The sequence below is a fragment of the Aquarana catesbeiana genome, linkage group LG08 (assembly GCF_042186555.1).
Source record: "Aquarana catesbeiana isolate 2022-GZ linkage group LG08, ASM4218655v1, whole genome shotgun sequence".
Taxonomy (NCBI): Eukaryota; Metazoa; Chordata; class Amphibia; order Anura; family Ranidae; genus Aquarana; species Aquarana catesbeiana.
The window spans coordinates 117,319,377-117,339,006 of NC_133331.1; the positions used below are offsets into that span (position 1 = coordinate 117,319,377).

The 19,630-nt window shown below is 40.0% G+C and overlaps 1 protein-coding gene across 1 annotated transcript in view; it reads right to left on the minus strand.

Annotated features, from left to right (window-relative positions):
- The window catches only part of PCDH15 (protocadherin related 15), a 2,079,434-nt gene that overhangs the window by 742,446 nt on the left and 1,317,358 nt on the right, over positions 1-19,630 (minus strand). Inside the window, exon 19 of the mRNA XM_073596339.1 lies at positions 15,795-15,923. Coding sequence (XP_073452440.1) covers positions 15,795-15,923 — 129 coding nt within the window. The remainder of the gene's footprint in view (positions 1-15,794; positions 15,924-19,630) is intronic.

A 19,630-nucleotide genomic window follows, 5' to 3' on the forward strand; every position in this document is an offset into this window, starting at 1 on the left:
CAATGGATAAGACCCCAACCTCCTTGTATGATGGATTGGAAAAGGGATATAAATGCAACCCTTCCATATAAAAAATTCATTTATACCAATAGAGGATGTCCAACCAAATATAACAAAATATGGGATAAATGGTTACAAGAATCTGCAACATGTTCATAAATAACGCTATCCACAATACTTTGTATGTTTGAACATAGATAGGATATGGGTAATAGAGTTACTTAATCTACTGCTTTAAGTGTCATTCCTATATATGTACTGTAATCCTACTACATGCAATATCTCCTGTATGATGAATAATATGTGTATTAATACTGTATACATAACATGTATGATCTTGCAAATAAAAACCTTTGTTGATAAAAAAAAAAGATAAGGGAGCCCATAATTTAGGTAAGACTTAATAGCTAAATAAACATTGAAATAATGTGAACATGGCTACAGATGGAGTTGAAACAGCGGTGACAAACAGATTTACCAAGTATATATGTAGGCAGTCAGTCAATTTTCAGTTTGCAGGACATGGGGGTATAAACACAGATTACCAAGTATATACTTAGCTGTGTAATTGCAGAAATAAGAAGAAGAAAGAAAAAAGGTCCAAAAACATAAAACATTAGGTAACCTTTCAACCATTTGTGAACCATAACAAGTCCCATAGGGAGATACTCCTCCAAGTGGGATCAGTGGGTTATATCCGTGTGCAGGTATCTGCTGCTCAAGTGAGTTAAGGGGTAAATTCAACCCTAAATGCTGTTCTGGGTCACCTCGTAAGGGACACATATTGACTCCTGTTTAGTAGTTGTAGTTATATGTGTGATTTGGCGTTTCTTTGTGTAACTGTTTTCCATTCAGGAGTGGGCACATTCCTATAGGCGTTGGTGCTGTTGTCATTACTGGGATCAGGAAGGATTTTCCAATCTGTCAGTAAGGAGATGCCTCTTTTCAGAGATTCCACAATGTATGTTTGGTCATTTTTTGTGATGGTGATTTTGGTAGGATAGCCCCATCTGTAAGATATGTTATGGTTTCTGAGGACTTTAGTGATCATGTTCAAGTTTTTCCTCTTTTGCAGAGTATGTTGAGATAGATCTGCATAAAATTTCAGATTTTGGTATTGGGATGGGATTTGCTCCTGTTTGCGCATCACCAGCATTAGTTGTTCCTTAATGTGATAGAAATGGAGGTGTAGAATCACGTTTCTAGGAACTTTTTCAGGAAGGTAAGATGGTTTTGGCAAGCGGTGTATTCTGTCAATGGTAACTTCCATGTCAGAAAGGTCAGGTAAGAGGAATATGAACAAAGCGGTCGCATAGGACCGTAGGTCTGCTTGCTGGACAGATTCAGGGACCCCCCTTATTTTTAAGTTGCTCCTTCTGGACCTATCTTAAATATCCGCTAATTTGTTTTTTATCCATGCTGATTCGCCTTCTTGTTCCTCATTTGCGTCTACCAGTTCATTTATAGTAGATGCAAATTCCCCCATTTTGCCCTCAATGTGTTCCACCCTGGACTTCACTGCCTTTATTTCCCCACTGAATCTATGTATACAGTTCATCATGTCTGCTTGTAATGTGCTTCTCAGCGACACCAGCATATCCTTGAGGACTGTGTACATTACAGGTTGATTCATAGTGGGAAATAAGGTGATTGAATCAGGGAGTTCCCTTGTGTCATCTCCTGAATCAGTGACAGGGCTCATCGCTGGGCTGCATCCAGCTCCATCCAGCCTAAATTTAGCCTTGGCTGGGCTCCCTGATGGTGGGGAGGAAGGGAAGGATTGATGGCTGTCAAGGGACTCATTATGCTGGGGCGATGTGACCTTTTTATGTGTTTTGTCCTTGTAGTTAGAGGCCGGGGTGGATGAGGATCTGGAGCCATTTTGCCTACCTCCATGCTGCGGGTGGGTGAAAAAATCCATCAGCCGTTGTGGCTTGGATGCTTCTTTTCGCTTGTGGGTCATGTTCCCCTGGTGTGCCCGGGTCGGATCGCCAGCAGAAACGGGTGAAATTGGAGTCTTTTAATACCGTTTTGTGCCGCTGTGTCCTCTAGGATACCAGAGCTCCGGGATTATGCTGCCTTCGGGCTCCGTTGCAGGCCACGCCCCTTTGAAGGTGTTTTTCAATTGTTGGGTCTGCACAATATGGCATGACTGTGTCTTTTTATATTTTATTTTTGATTGCGCTGAACTTTTTTTAGGAATAACGTGTATTTTTGGCTACAAATACCCCCCAAATGACCCCTTTTTTGCAAAGTAGACAGTCAAGCTATCTACCAAAAGATATAGCGTTTTTTTTAAAGTTGTAATTTTTTTGTCACAATTTTTTGGAAAATACAGAAATTAAATAAAATGCATTTTTTTCACAAAGTTGTCATTTTAACAAGATATTTCTCACACACAGCATTGCCATACTTGTAAATAAACCCAAAAACACATTTTCCTATGCGCCTGCAGAGTATGGGGATACCATACTGTATGTGTGAGACTTTTTCACAGCATAGATGGGCCCAAAATCCAAGCAGTACCTGTAGGCTTTCAAGGAACATAAATTACTGATCTAATTTACTGCCAATTTATTACATTTTTGGAGGCCCTGGAGCACCAGGACGCCCACAAAATGACCACATTTTGAAAAGCAAACTTTACAAAGTATTTTCTCAAGGGCATGGGGAGTCTTTTGAATATGTCATTTTTTTGCCACAAGTTTTTGGAAAATGCAGGGAAGAAAGTGAAAATGTATATGGAGTATGAAGATACCATGTGTGAGACTTTTTCACAGCCTGGCCACAAATAGAGGCCCAAAATCCAAGAAGCACCTTCAGTCGTTCTATGGCGTTAATGACACATCTAATTTTCTGACTACTCTCACATTGGCTAAGTGGTTAGCATTTCTGCCTAGCAGCACAAGGGTTATGGGTTCTAATCACAGCCACAACATTCCCTGCCTGGAGTTTGCATGTTCTCCTTGTGCATATGTGGGTTTCCTCTGGGTACTCTACTCGGGTTTCCTCCAATACTCAAAAGACATGCTGGATCCTGTCTAATTGGCCCTACTATGTGTATGTATGAATGAGTTAGGGACCTTAGATTTTAAGCGCCTTGAGGGCAGGGACTGATATGAATGTATAATATATATGTTAAGCGCTAAGTAAATTGACAGTGCATATAAGTACCTGTAATAAATAAACACCCAGAATGGACATACTTAGAATTAAACTCCAAAACACATTCTATATGTTTTTTTTTTTTTTTTTGGACAGTGTTCCCCTTGACTTCCATACCAGCCCACCATCAAAAATAAGGGTCTAGTTTTAGTAGCTTTAGATTGCATAGTTTTTTCTTTGCAAATATCAATTTTGCTGTAGTAGGTTGTTTACAATATACACAGGCAGGTTAGGGGCATCACCCAGGCACATTTTGGATTTTTACATGTTCCCTAAAGCAGTGCACAGCCCCCATGTCACTTGCTTGACAATCCCTTGCCTAGCCAAATTAGAAAATGGGCATTATGTTTTTTAAAGAAAAAAAAAAAACAATCAATGTGGCTCGTATTTGGCACCCAAACTTTAGTGATGTTTGTTGAACCTCGAACCTCAGACTGGACATTCGACACATATACTGTTGAACTCATCGCTGCTTGTGATTATTTATAGAATGGCTAAATATTAGCTTTTTATTGTGTCAGTAAACAATCTGTCAATAAATGGCCAGCCATTCCTCATTTGATTGTGTATTAAACAGAAAATGACAGGTTACTTTAATCTTTGTTGAAAATGTCAAGTCATTTCACTGTCACAAACTTTCTATTTTTTCTTTTCATTTCCAAGACAAAAAATTAAAACAAAATAAGACTTTCACTGTTTTCATAAAAATCAATAAAAAACAAAACTCTCTACAAAGAAATAATTGCTAAACATATTCACCTTCAACTGCTTCTTCTAAAATGACAAAAATTGTTTAATATTTCTGCTGACAAAGACCTCAGTCACATACAGTCCCTGACAAAAGTCTTGTCACTTCTCTAGTTTGTAGAAACTCCTGCTATTAACCTGACTTTTAATTAATCAATTGGTGTTAGAATAGTTCATATGAAAAGCTAAAGCCCTCCCAAATGATGTTTAATGCACTGAAATAAATTAGTTTCACTGAAAAAAGATTTATCATTTAATCAAGACAAAAGTTTTGTCACCTATACAGAAATTGAACAACTTTACTGAAAATCCAAAAATATGTCAGCAAATTAAGTAGTGGTGCTGTGAGATCCAAATTTAATATCTTGTATGACTTCCATGAGCTTGAAGGACAGCATTGATGTGGTTTGGCAAGGATTCATACAATTTATTGATCAATTTATTGATGAAGTCATCAGAAATAGCAAAGAAAACAGTCTTGCATGCCTCCCAGAGTTCATCAATATTCTTTGGTTTCATCTTCCATGCTTCATCTTTCATTCTACACCACATATGCTCACAATGATGTTCATGTCTGGTGACTGGGGTGGCCAATCCTGGAGCATCTTGATCTTCTTTGCCTTAAGGAACTTTGATGTGGAGATGGAAGTATGCGATGGAGCACCATCCTGCTGCAAAATTTGGCCTTTTTTATGGTTGGGAATATAAGAGGTAGCTAAGATTTCTTAGTATTTTAGACTATTGATGTTGCCTTCCACCCTGCAGATCCCTCGCACACCCCCATACTGGATGTAACCCCAGACCATGATTTTGCCTCCACCAAACTTCACTGTTTTCTGGGTAAATCTCGGCTCCATGCGGGTTCCAGTAGGTCTCCTGCAATATTTGCGGTGACTGTGGTGTAATTCAACAGAAGATTCATCTGAAAAATCCACCTTCTGCCACTTTTCCAGAGTCCATCCTTTTAGCAGGCTGTGGCCCTTGGCAAATGCCACACGGTTTTTCAATTGTCTTTTGTTTAGTGCTGGCTTATGGGCACTGATTCGACCATGGAGACCATTTCGAGACAGAATCCGACAAACTGTTCTGGTTGACACAGGGACTTCAGGTGACCAGGTCTCGTGGAGCTCAGCTGCAGTGGAAAATGGGCTGGCCTTGGATTTTCGAGCCAACAAACGGTCCTCTTGAGCAGTTTTCTTGTGGGGTCGGCCTGACCTGGCCTTGTCCAAAACGTCTCCAGTCTCTTCAAATCTTTTTTTTATCCTCTAAACTTGACGCGGAGACACATTGAAGGTGTCTGCCACATCAGCAGTGGATCTGGTCTTCAGCCTCTTGATAATCAACACTTTAGTCTCCGGGTGAATCTTAGGCATGTTTGCAGAGGTCTAGTTGCAGTTGAGAAGGTCTAATGTACTGGTGTTCTTTTTATACACACCTGAGACCTAATTAATCCATTATTAGTCACAGGTGAAGCTCATATAACAAGGCGACAACACTTATGTCTTGGCAAAAATTGACTCAATGGGCTTTACCAAGCTGTGAATATTAGAATACTTTTTGTCAGTTCCGTTTTGCACTGAAACATTATTACAAAAGCTGGTGGGATTAAAATGACCCATTTCTTGTAACAAAATCTTGATTAGAAATATATTTTAGCGGCACTTCAGGTCAATTTGTACACAAGCGACAAGACTTTTGTCAGGGACTGTATACTGAAGTAATAATATGCTTTCACCCTCACCTATATGAAAATCATGCATCTTAGACCTCAACTGAATGCCATCTGAGAGTATGATCACTGTAGAAAATAGTGCTGAAAAAAATAGACCTAGTGATATAGTTCATTAGGCAAGGACTACCAAAACCCTCTAGTATATGCCAGAATCCTCAACTATTTAAAAGCTGATTGAATATGCTGTAGCAATGAACTATACATCTTTGCATTACTATTAAACAAAAGGCTTAAGGCATTAAGGGAAGGGCCTTGCTGTCATGCCCCTTACTCACTCACTTAACACTCAATTTAAGTCCATTTTATAATATATTTACATACATAGTTTTTAATTTTTTATTTAACCTACACCTTGAGTCTAATGCCTCATTCACATGGGTGTACCTATTGTACACCCGTACGAAGGTTTGCCTGTGCATCCACGTACAGGTAGTCTCATTCATACCTACTGGGATCCAATGGCTGCATGGACACAACCACTGTTCCCAATTTGACAAATGCATGGCTAAGGATGCATGTCCCTGAATACATACTCTCTGCATTTGGGGACAAATACCCATGTGGCTGTTAAATTGGGATCAACAGCTGTGTACATGCAGCCACTGCATCCCAATAATCATTAATCATGAATGGGGCTGACTGCATGTGGGCATAAATGGCCCTATGCAGGCATAAATGGTCCTTTGCACGGGTGTACTAGTATGCTCATGTGAAAGGGGCCTTAAACCTATGAAAATACATTTTACATTGCAGTTTGCTAGTCCCAATATGCGGTGGCTGCTATAAATTTTTGTTTTTCATATTTTTTTCTTCCTTTTTACCTGGTGAGCCTTCTTTAATACACACACTGTCCTATTTACACAACACAAACAGACAAAAAAAAAAAAAAAAACAGATGACACTATACACCAACCTGAGTTAACAAATTTTTTGAGCATAGTGGCTCATAAAAACCAAAAGACCAGCATATACCCAATAACCCCATGACCTCCTGATATACCCACTAAAACCCTAAATAACCCTGCCCAGACTGGAACCATAAGCCACCCTCACAGAAGTGAGGAGGGATAGGGATGCAGTCCCCAGCGGAGCTAAGCCCACCCTCCCCTATACAAAACCTCCCTCCATCCCAGATGGAAATACCCCTCACCCAGAGCCAGGATGGGTTAGGGGTACTTCCATCTGAGATGGGGGGAGGTTTTGTATTGGGGAGGGTGGGCTTAGCCCCACTGGGGACTGCATCTCTATCCCTCCTCACTTCTGTGAGGGTGGCTTATGGTTCCAGTCTGGGCAGAGTTATTTAAGGTTTTAGTTGGTATGTCAGGAGGTCATGGGGTTATTGGGTATATGCTGGTCTTTTGGTTTTTATGAGCCACTATGCTCAATAAACTTGTAGTTAACTCAGGTTGGTGTGTAGTGTCATCTGTGTTTTTTGTTGTTGTTTTTTTATCTGTTAGTATATATGTTTAGACAACACCCCTCTCATCTATAGGGTGAGTACTACATCTTTTACTAGTGGGATTCCCATTTTACACATTTTTGGTATACCTTTTTACAGAACACCCCTTCCACGTCTCCATAACATAGGGGAGATGTTCTGTAGCCAAAGAACTGCAGAAGGTCAAAACAATAAAAAAAATATATATATATATATTTTAAGCAACAGTCAGCATGGATTTGTGAAAGACAGAAGTTGTCAAACAAACCTGATTTCTTTTTATGAGGAGGAAAGTAAAACCGTGGACAGAGTGTGGCTGTGGACATAGTATACTTGGATTCTGCAAAAGCATTTGACACAGTTCCCCACACACGACTAACATGTAAGGTAAAGTCTTCAGGCTTGGAAAGATCAGTTTGTAAATGCATAGAAAACTGGCTAAAAAACAGAATTCATAGTAGTGGTTACTGATTCTTACTCTGAATGGTCTAAGGTTATCAGTGGTGTATCTCAAGATTCAGTGTTGGGACTCTTACTTTTTAATATCTTTATAAATTATATAGTGTCTGGGAATAAAAGTACTATTTCAGTCTTTGCAAATGACACCAAGCTATGCAGTGGAATAACATCCTTACAGGATGCCTCCAACTAACAAGCCAAGCTGAATGCACTGTTTAATTGGGCGATTGTGTGGGGAATGAGGTTTAATCTTGATAAATGTAAAATTATGCTCTTGGGGGCTAAGAATATGCATGCGTCATACATACGAGGACAACTGGGGGAATCCATAGTGGAGAAGGATCTGGGTAAGCTTAAAAATAGCATGTAATGCCAAGCTGCAGTTTCCAAAACGAGCAAAATCCATTCTTGTGTTAAAAAAGGTATGGACTCCAGACAGAGATATCATTTTGCACCTGTACAAATTATTAGTAAGACCTCATCTGGAATATGCAGTTCAGTTTTGGGTACGAGTTCTCAAAAAGGATACCGGGGAACTGGAGAAAGTGCTAAGGAGCTCAGCTATGAGGAAAGGTTAGAGAAACTGGATTTATTCTCTTTTGAGACAAGGAGATTAAGGGGGGATATGATCAACATGTACAAATACATAAGGGTCATCACAGAGAACAAGGGGGCACTCTTTATGTCAAGAGGAAAAGAGATTTCATCTTCAAATACAGAAAGATTTCTTCACAATAAGAGTTGTGAAAATGTGAAATAGATTCCCTCCAGAGGTGGTTATTGCCAGTTTAGTAGATTGCCTTAAATAAGGCCTGGATTTTTTCCTAAATGTACATAATTTAACTGGATACTATCATTTATAGATAAAGTTGATCCAGGGAATATTCGATTGCCTCTCGGGGGATCTGGAAGGACTTTTTTTCCCTGCTGTAGCAAATTGGATCATGCTTTGCTGGGGTTTATCACCTTCCTCTGGATCAACTGTGAGTATAGGATTGTGTATATGGGATTGTATGTTTGTTTTTTTTATTGGTTAAAAAAGATGGAGTTGTGTCTTTTTTCAACCTGACTATGTACTTATGTAATAACATTTTTTTGGGAGTACAAACCAGAGTGCCTCAGCAACCCGTTCTCGCTCTCCCAGAGACGAAGACACGCAGCTAAGCCGCGGACAAGGTCTCAGGGAGCCATGATGGCATCTCAGGCCTCTACACATGAGTCGCGCTCCTCTAACAGAGAAACACATGGAGACCTGAGCCGCAGCCCTCCCTCACCTGACCTGCACCCTGCTTCTGCAGTAAGTCTGGCAGATCTCAGAATGGTAACCGTAGACATCAAGAACACACTTTCAGCAGCCACATCTGACCTGCGCTCTGATATACAGGATATAGCTCTGAGGGTAGAGGAAGTGGAGGAGACACAAGCCCGCCATGATGCCTCACTGTTGCCTCAAGTTCATCAAGTAACGGAATCCCATGCTATTCATCTGAGGGAGATAAACCGCCACTTGGAGGACCTGGATTACCGTGGGAGATGCCGTAACTTAAGGGTAAGAGGACTCCCTGAATCAACTGAGTCAGCACAGCTCACATGTTTGGTCACTGCCCTCTTTAATGACCTGTTAGAGAGACTCCCTGACTCCCTTATAGCTATGAAACACATTCACAGGGCACTGCGCTCGAGCGGTAGGGGCACACCTAGAGAATTATCTGCTGTCTCAATGATTTCCTCCTAAAAGGGGATACTCTGCAAAGCAAGAGGCCGGTTACACTTTACATATCAAGACCCTGACATTAAGAACTTCCAGGATCTTTCCAATATTACTCTGCAGAAGAGGAGGGAACTGAGACCCCTGCTGGATTCACTGAGAACCAGGGCTATAGTTTATCGCTGGAAGTTCCTTTTCTGTTTATCACCATCTCTCTAGATTGTAAATTCTAACGAGCAGGGCTCTCTGATCCCTCCTGTATTGATTTGTATTGTAAGTGTACTGTCTATCCTGATGTTGTAAAGCGCTGCGTAAACTGTTGGTGCTATATAAATCCTGTATAATAATAATAATCTCTCAATGGCCACACGGTCAACCTCAGAGTACCAGAGGACTTAGAACATTTCCGTACAATTCTCAACATACCACTGGTAGATTTGCCTGATTGGTATATTGACTTACGCCTTCTGCCACTGCGCGGGGCCATCTCCATGAAAGGCATCGCTGGAGCAGGTAACGACAACTTCAGCATACGGCGCCATCGCACTCATCCTCCGCTTTCACCACCAAAAGCACCAGGGATGCCGAAAAACGGGAGCCCTACCTCATCACCGGACCACCGCAGAGCAAGGCACTCCATTGGGGTAACGAATATCCATTCATCTCTTCTGTACCCAACAGCCTCTACAAATAACTATAACACTTTCACCTTCATCGCCCCCTTACCTTACTGCATCCAGTAATCCACATTGGACACTCAAACAACATTAACCCTTGCTCATTGCACACCCAAAACTCTTGAACCTGCCCAAAAGTGCCTTACAAATCAGATGTGAACTGGACTGTTCTACTTTGACCCCATGAGACAATCTGAACTAAACCACAACCTAACTGAAAGCTTATAAAGCAGTATCATCACTTGTACCCTGAGACTTGACACATCCACTGGAAGTGGATCGATCAGTGATAGGACTGTTTGGCCCCTACTAGAGCCACATGCTCCAGCACAAGGAACGATCATATTGACTCCAAGGATTTATCCATGAAGCACTACAGTATATACTTACCCACCTCAGCAATTAAACAAAGCACACAATCCTACTTATCTACCAGACAGAAGGACACATCACCTAAAGACTGAATGACCTCTCCAGGGTCTACCCTACAACATGTGTCATGAACAAGACTTGCACTTAAGAATTTACTCTGGCTATGGATAATCAACAGACGCAGACATGCAACTATAACTTTATCTTTTGCAGACTTTGTGCCCTCTTATTTCTAACCTGATATCCCTGATCAAAGAGTAGTCACAAGGAAAGGGTAACAAAGCCTGTCCTTCGTATGATCCCAATCAGGTAGGGTTAGAATAACTACGGCTTTCTTGTTATAACGTTTCTCCCTCCTCTACCTAAACAGTAGAAGGATACCTCTCATGTTACCATCAAAGTATAGTTAAGATCAAGCATGAGTATATCCTCCATGCCAAGCGAACAAATGAGGAAGGCACAAACAACCCCGATTAATTCCGGTACAGACCGATTGTGTCCACAAAAAAAAAAAAACAAACTTAGGCAAGCATACACTACAAGCCCCATTCTCCAAGCTTCTAATAATGGCCGAAAACATGATTTGAGGAAAAAGCTTATCACTCCAATCAGCCTATATAATAACGATCCCTGATATTTCATATAGAGACACCCCCGGCTGTCTTTGAGCTAAACACACTCCCCAAACTCTCAAAGGTTCTCATCACTAGTTTCATTGCTATCACAGAGGCCTTGATCAAGGATATTGAACCCCAAGCCAAGAGCCCAGCAGTATACTATGTTTTCCTTCGAACTGGAACAATAACAAGGGACATGGTCCTACTGGGTGAAGCCTCACGAGTCCTGACCACATGAATATATCCTAAATGTTCTCAAGATGTATCGTTGACCCTCCGGGACTGGTGAGGCCCGACATTTACAGAGTTTAAAATGTTATGTTAGTTCGTTATACATTTCAGAATTCTGTTGGTTTTGCACTGTTTATTACATGCCATACAGACTGCCTATACCCTCTTCTCGCACATGGTATTCTATGGCAACACGCTCTACAACACAAATACACCCTCCAGTGACATCAGAGAAAGACAACACGGCTCCCCATGCATCAGCCTGATAAATACTCCCCATACATATACTTACACATACGCATATACATATGTTTATACACTGATAATTACTACAGGCATACCCCACTTTTAAGTACACAATGGGGTTTATTTACTAAAGCTGGAAAGTGCAAAATCAAGCTCACTTCTGCATAGAAACCAATGAGCTTCTAACCTCGGCTTGTTCAGTTAAGCTTTGGTAATAAAACCTTGGAAGCTCATTGGTTTCTATGCAGAAGTGAGCCTGATTTTGCACTTTCCAGCTTTAGTAAATAAACCCCATTGTGTACTTAAAAGTGGGGTATGCCTGTATACAACACTCACATAAAGCAACTAGACCTCACAGGAACGAGAGTGACACTCCATCCAGGAATCATACCCAACCACACTCACACACAGCGGACTCTGAGAGTTCTGACTGACTCTTACTGGTATAATAGTTAGCAAATAGAGAAGATAATTCCTATTCGTAACCAGTTTACATAAGACTCCACCACCCCTTTTACCCACTACCTGCACCCCCTCTTCACAGGTAACAGACAACTCACCCTACCCCCATACCTCTTGTACCCACCAACTTACTCTTCGGCCTTTTCCTGGCCCCCCCCTCTACTTGACCGCGATACCCTCTATTGCTTCCCTCCCAGGGGAGACTCCTGTTCAGGATAGACACATCCTCAATCAATATGGACGCCCCCAAATCTACAAAAAGAAATATCTCCTTCAAGCTAATCTCAGTAAATGCAAAAGGCCTGAATATACCTGAGAAATGCTCAAAAGTGCTAGCCAGTATGCAGAGCATGAAGGTGGATGTAGTGTTCCTACAGGACACCCACTTTCGGAATTTCCAAACATGCTACCATGCACCAACACCAAACTCCAAAACAAAAGGAGTCTTGATTCTTAAACCAAAAATACCACTCTTTAGATAACAGACACCCTCGTTGATGAACAAGGCAGATATATTTTCCTAAAGGGGAATATCCAGAATCGGCCTATCACTTTAGCTAACATCTACAGTCCAAATACATCCCGTCTCATTCTTTCGCACAACTATGCAAACTCTCGCCAATTTTAAAAGTGGCATGTTAATTCTGGGAGATGACTTCAATATTACTCTCGACCCTCTTCTCGAAACGTCGGTAGGATCCTCAAGCCTACCATACAGAGCTTTATGCCAAATAAAACTCAGTATGCAGACCCTTCTACTGCATGACACATGGTGCACCCTTAAATCACAAGAAAAAGACTTCACTTTCTTCTCAGCCCCACACAATAAATATTCAAGATTGGATTACCTTTTCCTCACACAACATGACCTCCCCTACCTGACGAAAGCAACGATAGAACCCATTACCATATCAGATCACCATCCGATCACGATCACATTGTCTCTTCCTGACACAACCATACATACCAAGATCTGGAGACTAGACCCCACGATCCTGACCGACAAAACCCACATAAATACACTTATCAAATGCCTTTACAACTACTTTAAAGATAATGACACTCCTGAAATGTCCAAAATAACCCAATGGGAAGCACAAAAATGTGTAATTTGAGGAAAACTAATTTCACTGGCAGCTAAAATCAGGAAAGTTCAACAACAGGGACTTACAGAACTGTTCAATAAACTCAAGACATTGGAAACCCTTCACAAACGGATGTTAGCACAACAAACTTACCAAGACCTTATTGAAACACACAAACATACAGCACAAGCTAGGTCGTACCATTAGGAAAAACTTTATGCTATCCCAAAAGCTGTTTTATGAATTTGGGAACAAAAGCGGACACTTATTAGCATTACACTTGAGAAAAGCCAAAACAACGGTCCACAAGCTGCACTCCCTGACAGGAGATATAGCTCATGAGTTTGAAAGATTTTACTCAACCCTTTACAACATTGACAAGGCAAACCCAACCACTCCCTCACCTGAGACAAGGCAAACTAAAATCAAAGCGTTTCTAGACAAATATTGGCCCAAAGGAATCTCCTCTGACTCTGCCAATTTGCTTGAAGGTCTGAACACTCAACATGAGTGGAAGGAAGCAATAAAAAAACTAAAATCGGGCAAAAGTCCTGGCCCAGATTTGATTTAATAAAATAGGATTACTCTAATCAGATTGCTTGGATGTTTTGATATTGTACATCTAGGTTTATGTAGGCGCTTTGGGACACTGATTGTACCTTTGCCTGTTACACTTATTGCTCAATATACTGTGTATGTTCGATGTACCTGTACAATACCACATGTAAACTTGTTTGACTAAATAAAAACTTTTTGAAAAAAAAAATATTGGGATCCACCCAGATGTTTAACCAGCAGCCAATCCAGCTGGCTCAGTCTCTCAGTGCACTGCTGAGAGCTCGAGCCAGTCACTCTTGCCCCCCACAAGCACTGGAGGGACAGACCACAGAGTGGCAACTGACAGTTCTGAGTAGACCTGAATACTGAGAGATCAGCGGTCTTTGATCACTTAGTTCTCGGTGTAGATCTGGCTAGGGACAGCTGTAGCTCTTATATGTGCTACAGCCATCTGAGGGAGTATGTATGTTTGTGTCTATAGTATAGTCTCTCTTAATCTGACCAGTAAACTGTATTGTAGGTTCTCAATGATAAAATTATAGCTATGGAAGAGTTTTCATCCCAACCTTATCCCTTCTGTTTCCATCAAGTCTTATGCCGTGTACACACGGGCAGACTTTTCAACCGGACTGGTCCGACGGACCGAATCCGGCGGACAATCCGACTGTGTGTGGGCTCCATTGGACCTGCAGAAGACTTTTCGGTCAAAAATTGGACGGACTTTAGATTTGGAACATGTTTCAAATTTGTCCAACGGACTCTAGTCCGGTCGAAAAATCCACTTGTCTATATGCTAGTCTGATGGACGAAAACCCACGCTAGGGCAGCTATTGGCTACCGGCTATCAACTTCCTTATTTTAGTCCGGTCGTACGTCATCACATACGAATCCATCGGATTTTGGTGTGATCGCGTGTAGGCAACTCCGTTCGTTCAAAAGTCCGTCGGAAGTCTGTCGAAAGTCCGTCGGACCAGTCCGTCGGACCAGTCCGGTCGAAAAGTCTGCCCGTGTGTACGTGGCATTAGTGCTTTATTGTCTTTAAATCAAGGTTACGAAGGTCTGTATGGAACTGTAGTTTTGTTTTTTTGCTAGAGCATGTTTTTGCATACTAGTTGTCATTAGGAAATTGGTATGGAGCAAGAAGGCATATGCATACATTACAGATTTCCTAAAACTACCAACCTTTCAGATTTCCATCAATAACTTCATTTTTTTAAATTTAAAGTACTAAGTTTTACTAAGACATTACCTTTTAAGCATTATTTTGCTAATGCAGTACAAGTAAAAACCAAGTACACATGTGAAGTGGGCAATCTAGAATAAAATAAATAAGACTGCTTAACACCACTTTTTCATTACATAAATACTTATACTCTGAACATCCGACTAAATATTGTACTGACGCATACAGTATGCATTTGGAATGAAGGCATTTTTTATTACCTCTTCACAAGACTGAGAATGCTATTTACACCCAACATATCAGAAATGCAATTCACTTTGGCAAACACAAACTGTTTGCTGCACCACACTGTAGTCCCATCCTCTAGTTTGTATATAGTATTTATTATAGATATGCATATAGCCCATTCCCTATGCACTCTGCATCAATCTTTTATAGGCAATGAAAGAAGAAATATTATATTTATAAAATGTATACAATTTATAAATATATTTCTTCTTTCATTGCCTATAAAATCCCACATTTCTTGAGGTTTATTCTATATACTATTTAAGGGATGATGGCAATATACATGTGTGGCTATGTGAATCATTAAATTTCGTGTTTCTAGAACCTAAGCTCACCTACTAGCTTTTTAAGATGTATTAATACTTTATTTGTATTACTGTATACTTATTTGTTCAAAAATGTATTTAAAATCAAAAGCTCTTCTTGTATATGTAGTTTACTGTGGCTTTGGAAACAATTTCAGCACCCCATAAGAAATAAATAGAAGAGAAAATAAATAAATAATTCAATAAAGATACATAAATGGAAACAAAATGAGGTTCTGGTAGTCTACGTACAGTCAACATCTTGCACTTTAGAACTATATTGTATTTACCTTAAAGCTAGAATTGTCTGCGATAACAAAAGAATGTTTAATATCAATTGAGCATTAATGTTCATATAGCTTGAAGCTTTTATATTCTTAAATAAAATTTTCTACAAATGTAGCTGCTGTCAGAATTCAAGTAAATGGAAAAAAGCACGAAGGTAAGGTACAAAAAAAAACAAGATGAAAGCCTGAATTATTTCAGTCTAGAGAAGACTAATTAAATAATGGTGCACTCACTCTGACTTGACCCACAAAAGCATTCACTTCTTCCTCTTGGACGGAGAGATTTCTAGGCAAGTAAAGATCAAAGACTGGGTTGTTGTCATTCACATCCGTCACCAGCACATTAACAGTTGCAGTTGATGTCTGAAAGAAATTTATGTTAGTTTTAGTGCTTGCAGTACATATTTCACACAGCTTAAAATGGATTGCTGAGATGCACTTTGTTTACAGTTTGTTTTTTTTTTTAGTAAAGTGTACTTTATTTGCGATCACATCAGTGCTTGAAGGCTCTCTCGCAATAAAGTTGTCATATAATCTGTCATTCAAACAATGAACTGATGTATTTTACAGACATGATAAAATCCTAATATAGTAGTTGCTCGATCAACAAAGCACATGTGTATTAACTCTTGAAGCAGAAATAAGCATGGTGGGGGCAACCAGCATTTTCAATAATGTTTACCGGGTTCACCGTTTTCTTGTTTTACCCATTTGGCAGGCCCTGATTACATAATGTGACATTATTTCTGGCTCCATTCATGGCATCCGTAATGCACATGCACCACAGTCAGTGTAGAGATTAAAGCATTGCTAGCAGGTATGTAAAGGCTTTTTGTTTTTTTGGAAAAGGAGACATATAAATACTCTTCTAGCAAAGGACCCTACTTGCTGGCAATTTTTTTTTTTTTTTTAGCTTTACTTCTACTTGACATCAGTAATGTCAGAAATTGTTTGATTTAAAGTAGAACTATTGGAAAAACTTTTTTTTTTCATTTCGGATAGGGTAAGGGAGGTCATAACCCATGTGAGCTTATTTTTTGCCATCTGTGTCCCATTGGGGATATTTCCCTTCACTTCATGTCCCAGATCCTAAACAGGAAATGAGAGGAAATTACTGCAAATTAAGGGAATCCCTTGGGGACCCCTAGGTCACCAAAACAAGTGCCCCCATTGCAAGACTTCCCCTCTATTACTGTTCTGGGGACAACCCAAAAACAGGGAAGCAGACAGCAATAAAAAGTGACAAGTATTCTAATCCATCTTCACTCTGTCCAAAACTAAAAAAAAAGTTTTGCTTTTAGTTGTACTTTAAAAGGAATTAATTAATTGGATTACTGGATATGGCAGGTACTTCCCATTATAAAGACACCAATTGCAATAATTACTGTAAATATATTTATTTACAACACACACAAACATGTTTTTTCGTTTTTGATGGAGTGGAGATTATGGAGATGATTAGAACACCTCTGAGGTTTTTTTGCTGTCTGTGCCCCCATTAGGGAGATGCACTCTATTTGTTCTGTTTACCATTATCATTGAAAGCGAAAGTAAAAGAAAATCACAAATATAGGTTTGACACCAGAACAGTGATAAAGAGGAAATCTTCCAGCTGGGAAACAAGTTCTGGTGACCCTGGTGACACCCTGGGATCCCTTCACTTTAAAAAGGGATTGCCTCACTTTTGGCTACAGGAGAGGAAGTAAAGGTAAATCTCACCAATGAGACACAGAATGCAAAAAAGAAAAACACGGTTTTAACCCTCTCTTATGCAATAAAAAAAAAAGTTTTGCTTTAAGTGACACCTTATGTGAGACATTGAGTGATTCATTCTTAAAAATGCCTCTACACAGTTTATTTAGAATGATTACATATGCAGGATATATTTAAGTTGTGTCAACAGTACAAGCAAAAAGGTGCCTGTAAGTATAATTGCTCAAATATGCCTTTCTTGCCTCTGTTTGATGCGTAGGCAGTTCATCCAAACAGAAAATGTTTAGGATTTGAAAGATATCAGATCTGAAACCTATTAAGTCATCTGGGGAAACATTTTTTTTTTTTCTTTGGAGGGAGAATTACAGTAGATAGATGCAAAAAAAGGCACAGGAAGCCCACTAAATGTCTGAGGAACACATGCTATTTTAAAAAGAGGGGTGGAATGTTTACAGCAGTTGGGAGGGGTCGTTTTATGTGGCCTTGAGAGCAGCATAGGAAATCCAATAAAACTTTCAATTTACAGCAGTGCTAATGCTGTACAAGCTATTATGGAATCACAAAGTTTTCTTTCTGTGACCCCCAACAGGAACACCATACATTGGCAGTGCATACTTAGCTACAGTATATATGTCATCATTACTGTACTTTAAAATGTCATCAGAAGAACCTCAAAAAATTATATTAATCAAATGAAAAGGCCTTTCTCTATGAGTCTTAGCTGGCAAAAATGTATTTCATACTAGACATTTGTCACAATAACCACATTTTTGAACATCAGGGTTTGCTGGTTAACAGTTAGCACCTGGCACCCCATTTTCATGACATAACATTGCAAAACATAAATGGTGGTCTTGGTACCAAAAGCCCTTGGGCATACAGTATATGGGTACAATTTTTCAATTAGCCTGGCCAGGCTACAACATTTGGATGGCAAACCGAGTCTGAAATGTTAGGCAGAAGGCCTTTGGAAGTATCTTTAAAAAAGCAAATAACAATTATAAAGTGTTACATACATAGTTAGTAAGGTTGAATAAAGACACCAGTCCATCCAGTTCAACCTGAGTGAGTGTGGGTGCATGTCTACAATTATTCCTATTCATTTAAGGAACCCATATAGCGCTGTCAATTTACGCAGCACTCCACACATACATTGCACACTCACATTGGTCCCTACCCTCAAGGAGCCCACAATCCAAGGTCCCCAACTCGCATTCATATACTTGGGCCAATTTTGAACAGAAGCCAATTAACCTACCAGCATGTCTTTAGAGTGTGGGAGGAAACCGGAGTACCCAGAGGAAACCCACGCAGGCACAGGAAGAACATGCAAACTCCTGGCAGGTAGTGTCGTGGTTGGGATTCAAACCAGCGACCCTTTTTACTGCTAGGCGAGAGTGCTACCCACTACACCACTGTGCTGCCCCGTGTTAATTTCAGAGTTTTCAAATGTATATCTTTATTTTATTTTTTTTTATATTTGTATGTATTCATTGATTCATTTTGAAGGGAGCAGGAGGGTAATGGGTTGAAATGAGGCTATTCCAAGGATTGACCAAGCTAGTGCTAGGATTGGTGCCCAGCATCATTTACTATATTTAGAAAGCCAAATTATTATAGATACACTATAGTGAGAGGAATATAGAGGCAGTAGTGACAGCAACAGCACCACAATCAACCTAGCAGGAACAGTGTGTGTTCTTATTTTTGTAAAATTATGTTCCAACACAGACAAAGAAACTCAGCTGTATGTGGCAGGTAATAGGTGGAAGCCAATAGGGGTGTGGAAGGCATCTGCAACCCATTCTTGGTTCATTTTGATAAAGTTTAGGCAGACATCATTGCCTGTGGAAAGGGAGATGGGTCTGTTGTTTACTGCCCCTCCAGCTGGCCAGTACCCCTAGTGTATGTTTTGAAACCAGGTGAAGGTGAAATACCTCCTTGTGGGGTGAATAATAGCGTTGAGTGCATTTCTTATGGGGCACAGTTTTCCAAGAAGCACAGAACAATTTGAAGGAGCACATTGTCACTTTTGGACTTTTTTATACACCAGGGTTTAAGGACGGTATATGCATATTTCTGAAACCCAGTTTCACAGCAACAATATACACCAGTCATATATGTTGGATTTTTTTACACAGAAATGTCACATTGAATTGCAGGTTTTGCACAAGATTGTGTTTATTTTATTTTAGTTTGAACATAACAATATGCATTATATATAAGCGATTAGGAAGTTTACACAGAAGGATTTTTTTGTGGATTTTTGTGAATATACAAATATTTATTTTCTGCACATTTATTGTCACTTTTTGCACTAAATGCACCTGTGACACACACTCCTCAAGTATTTAGAG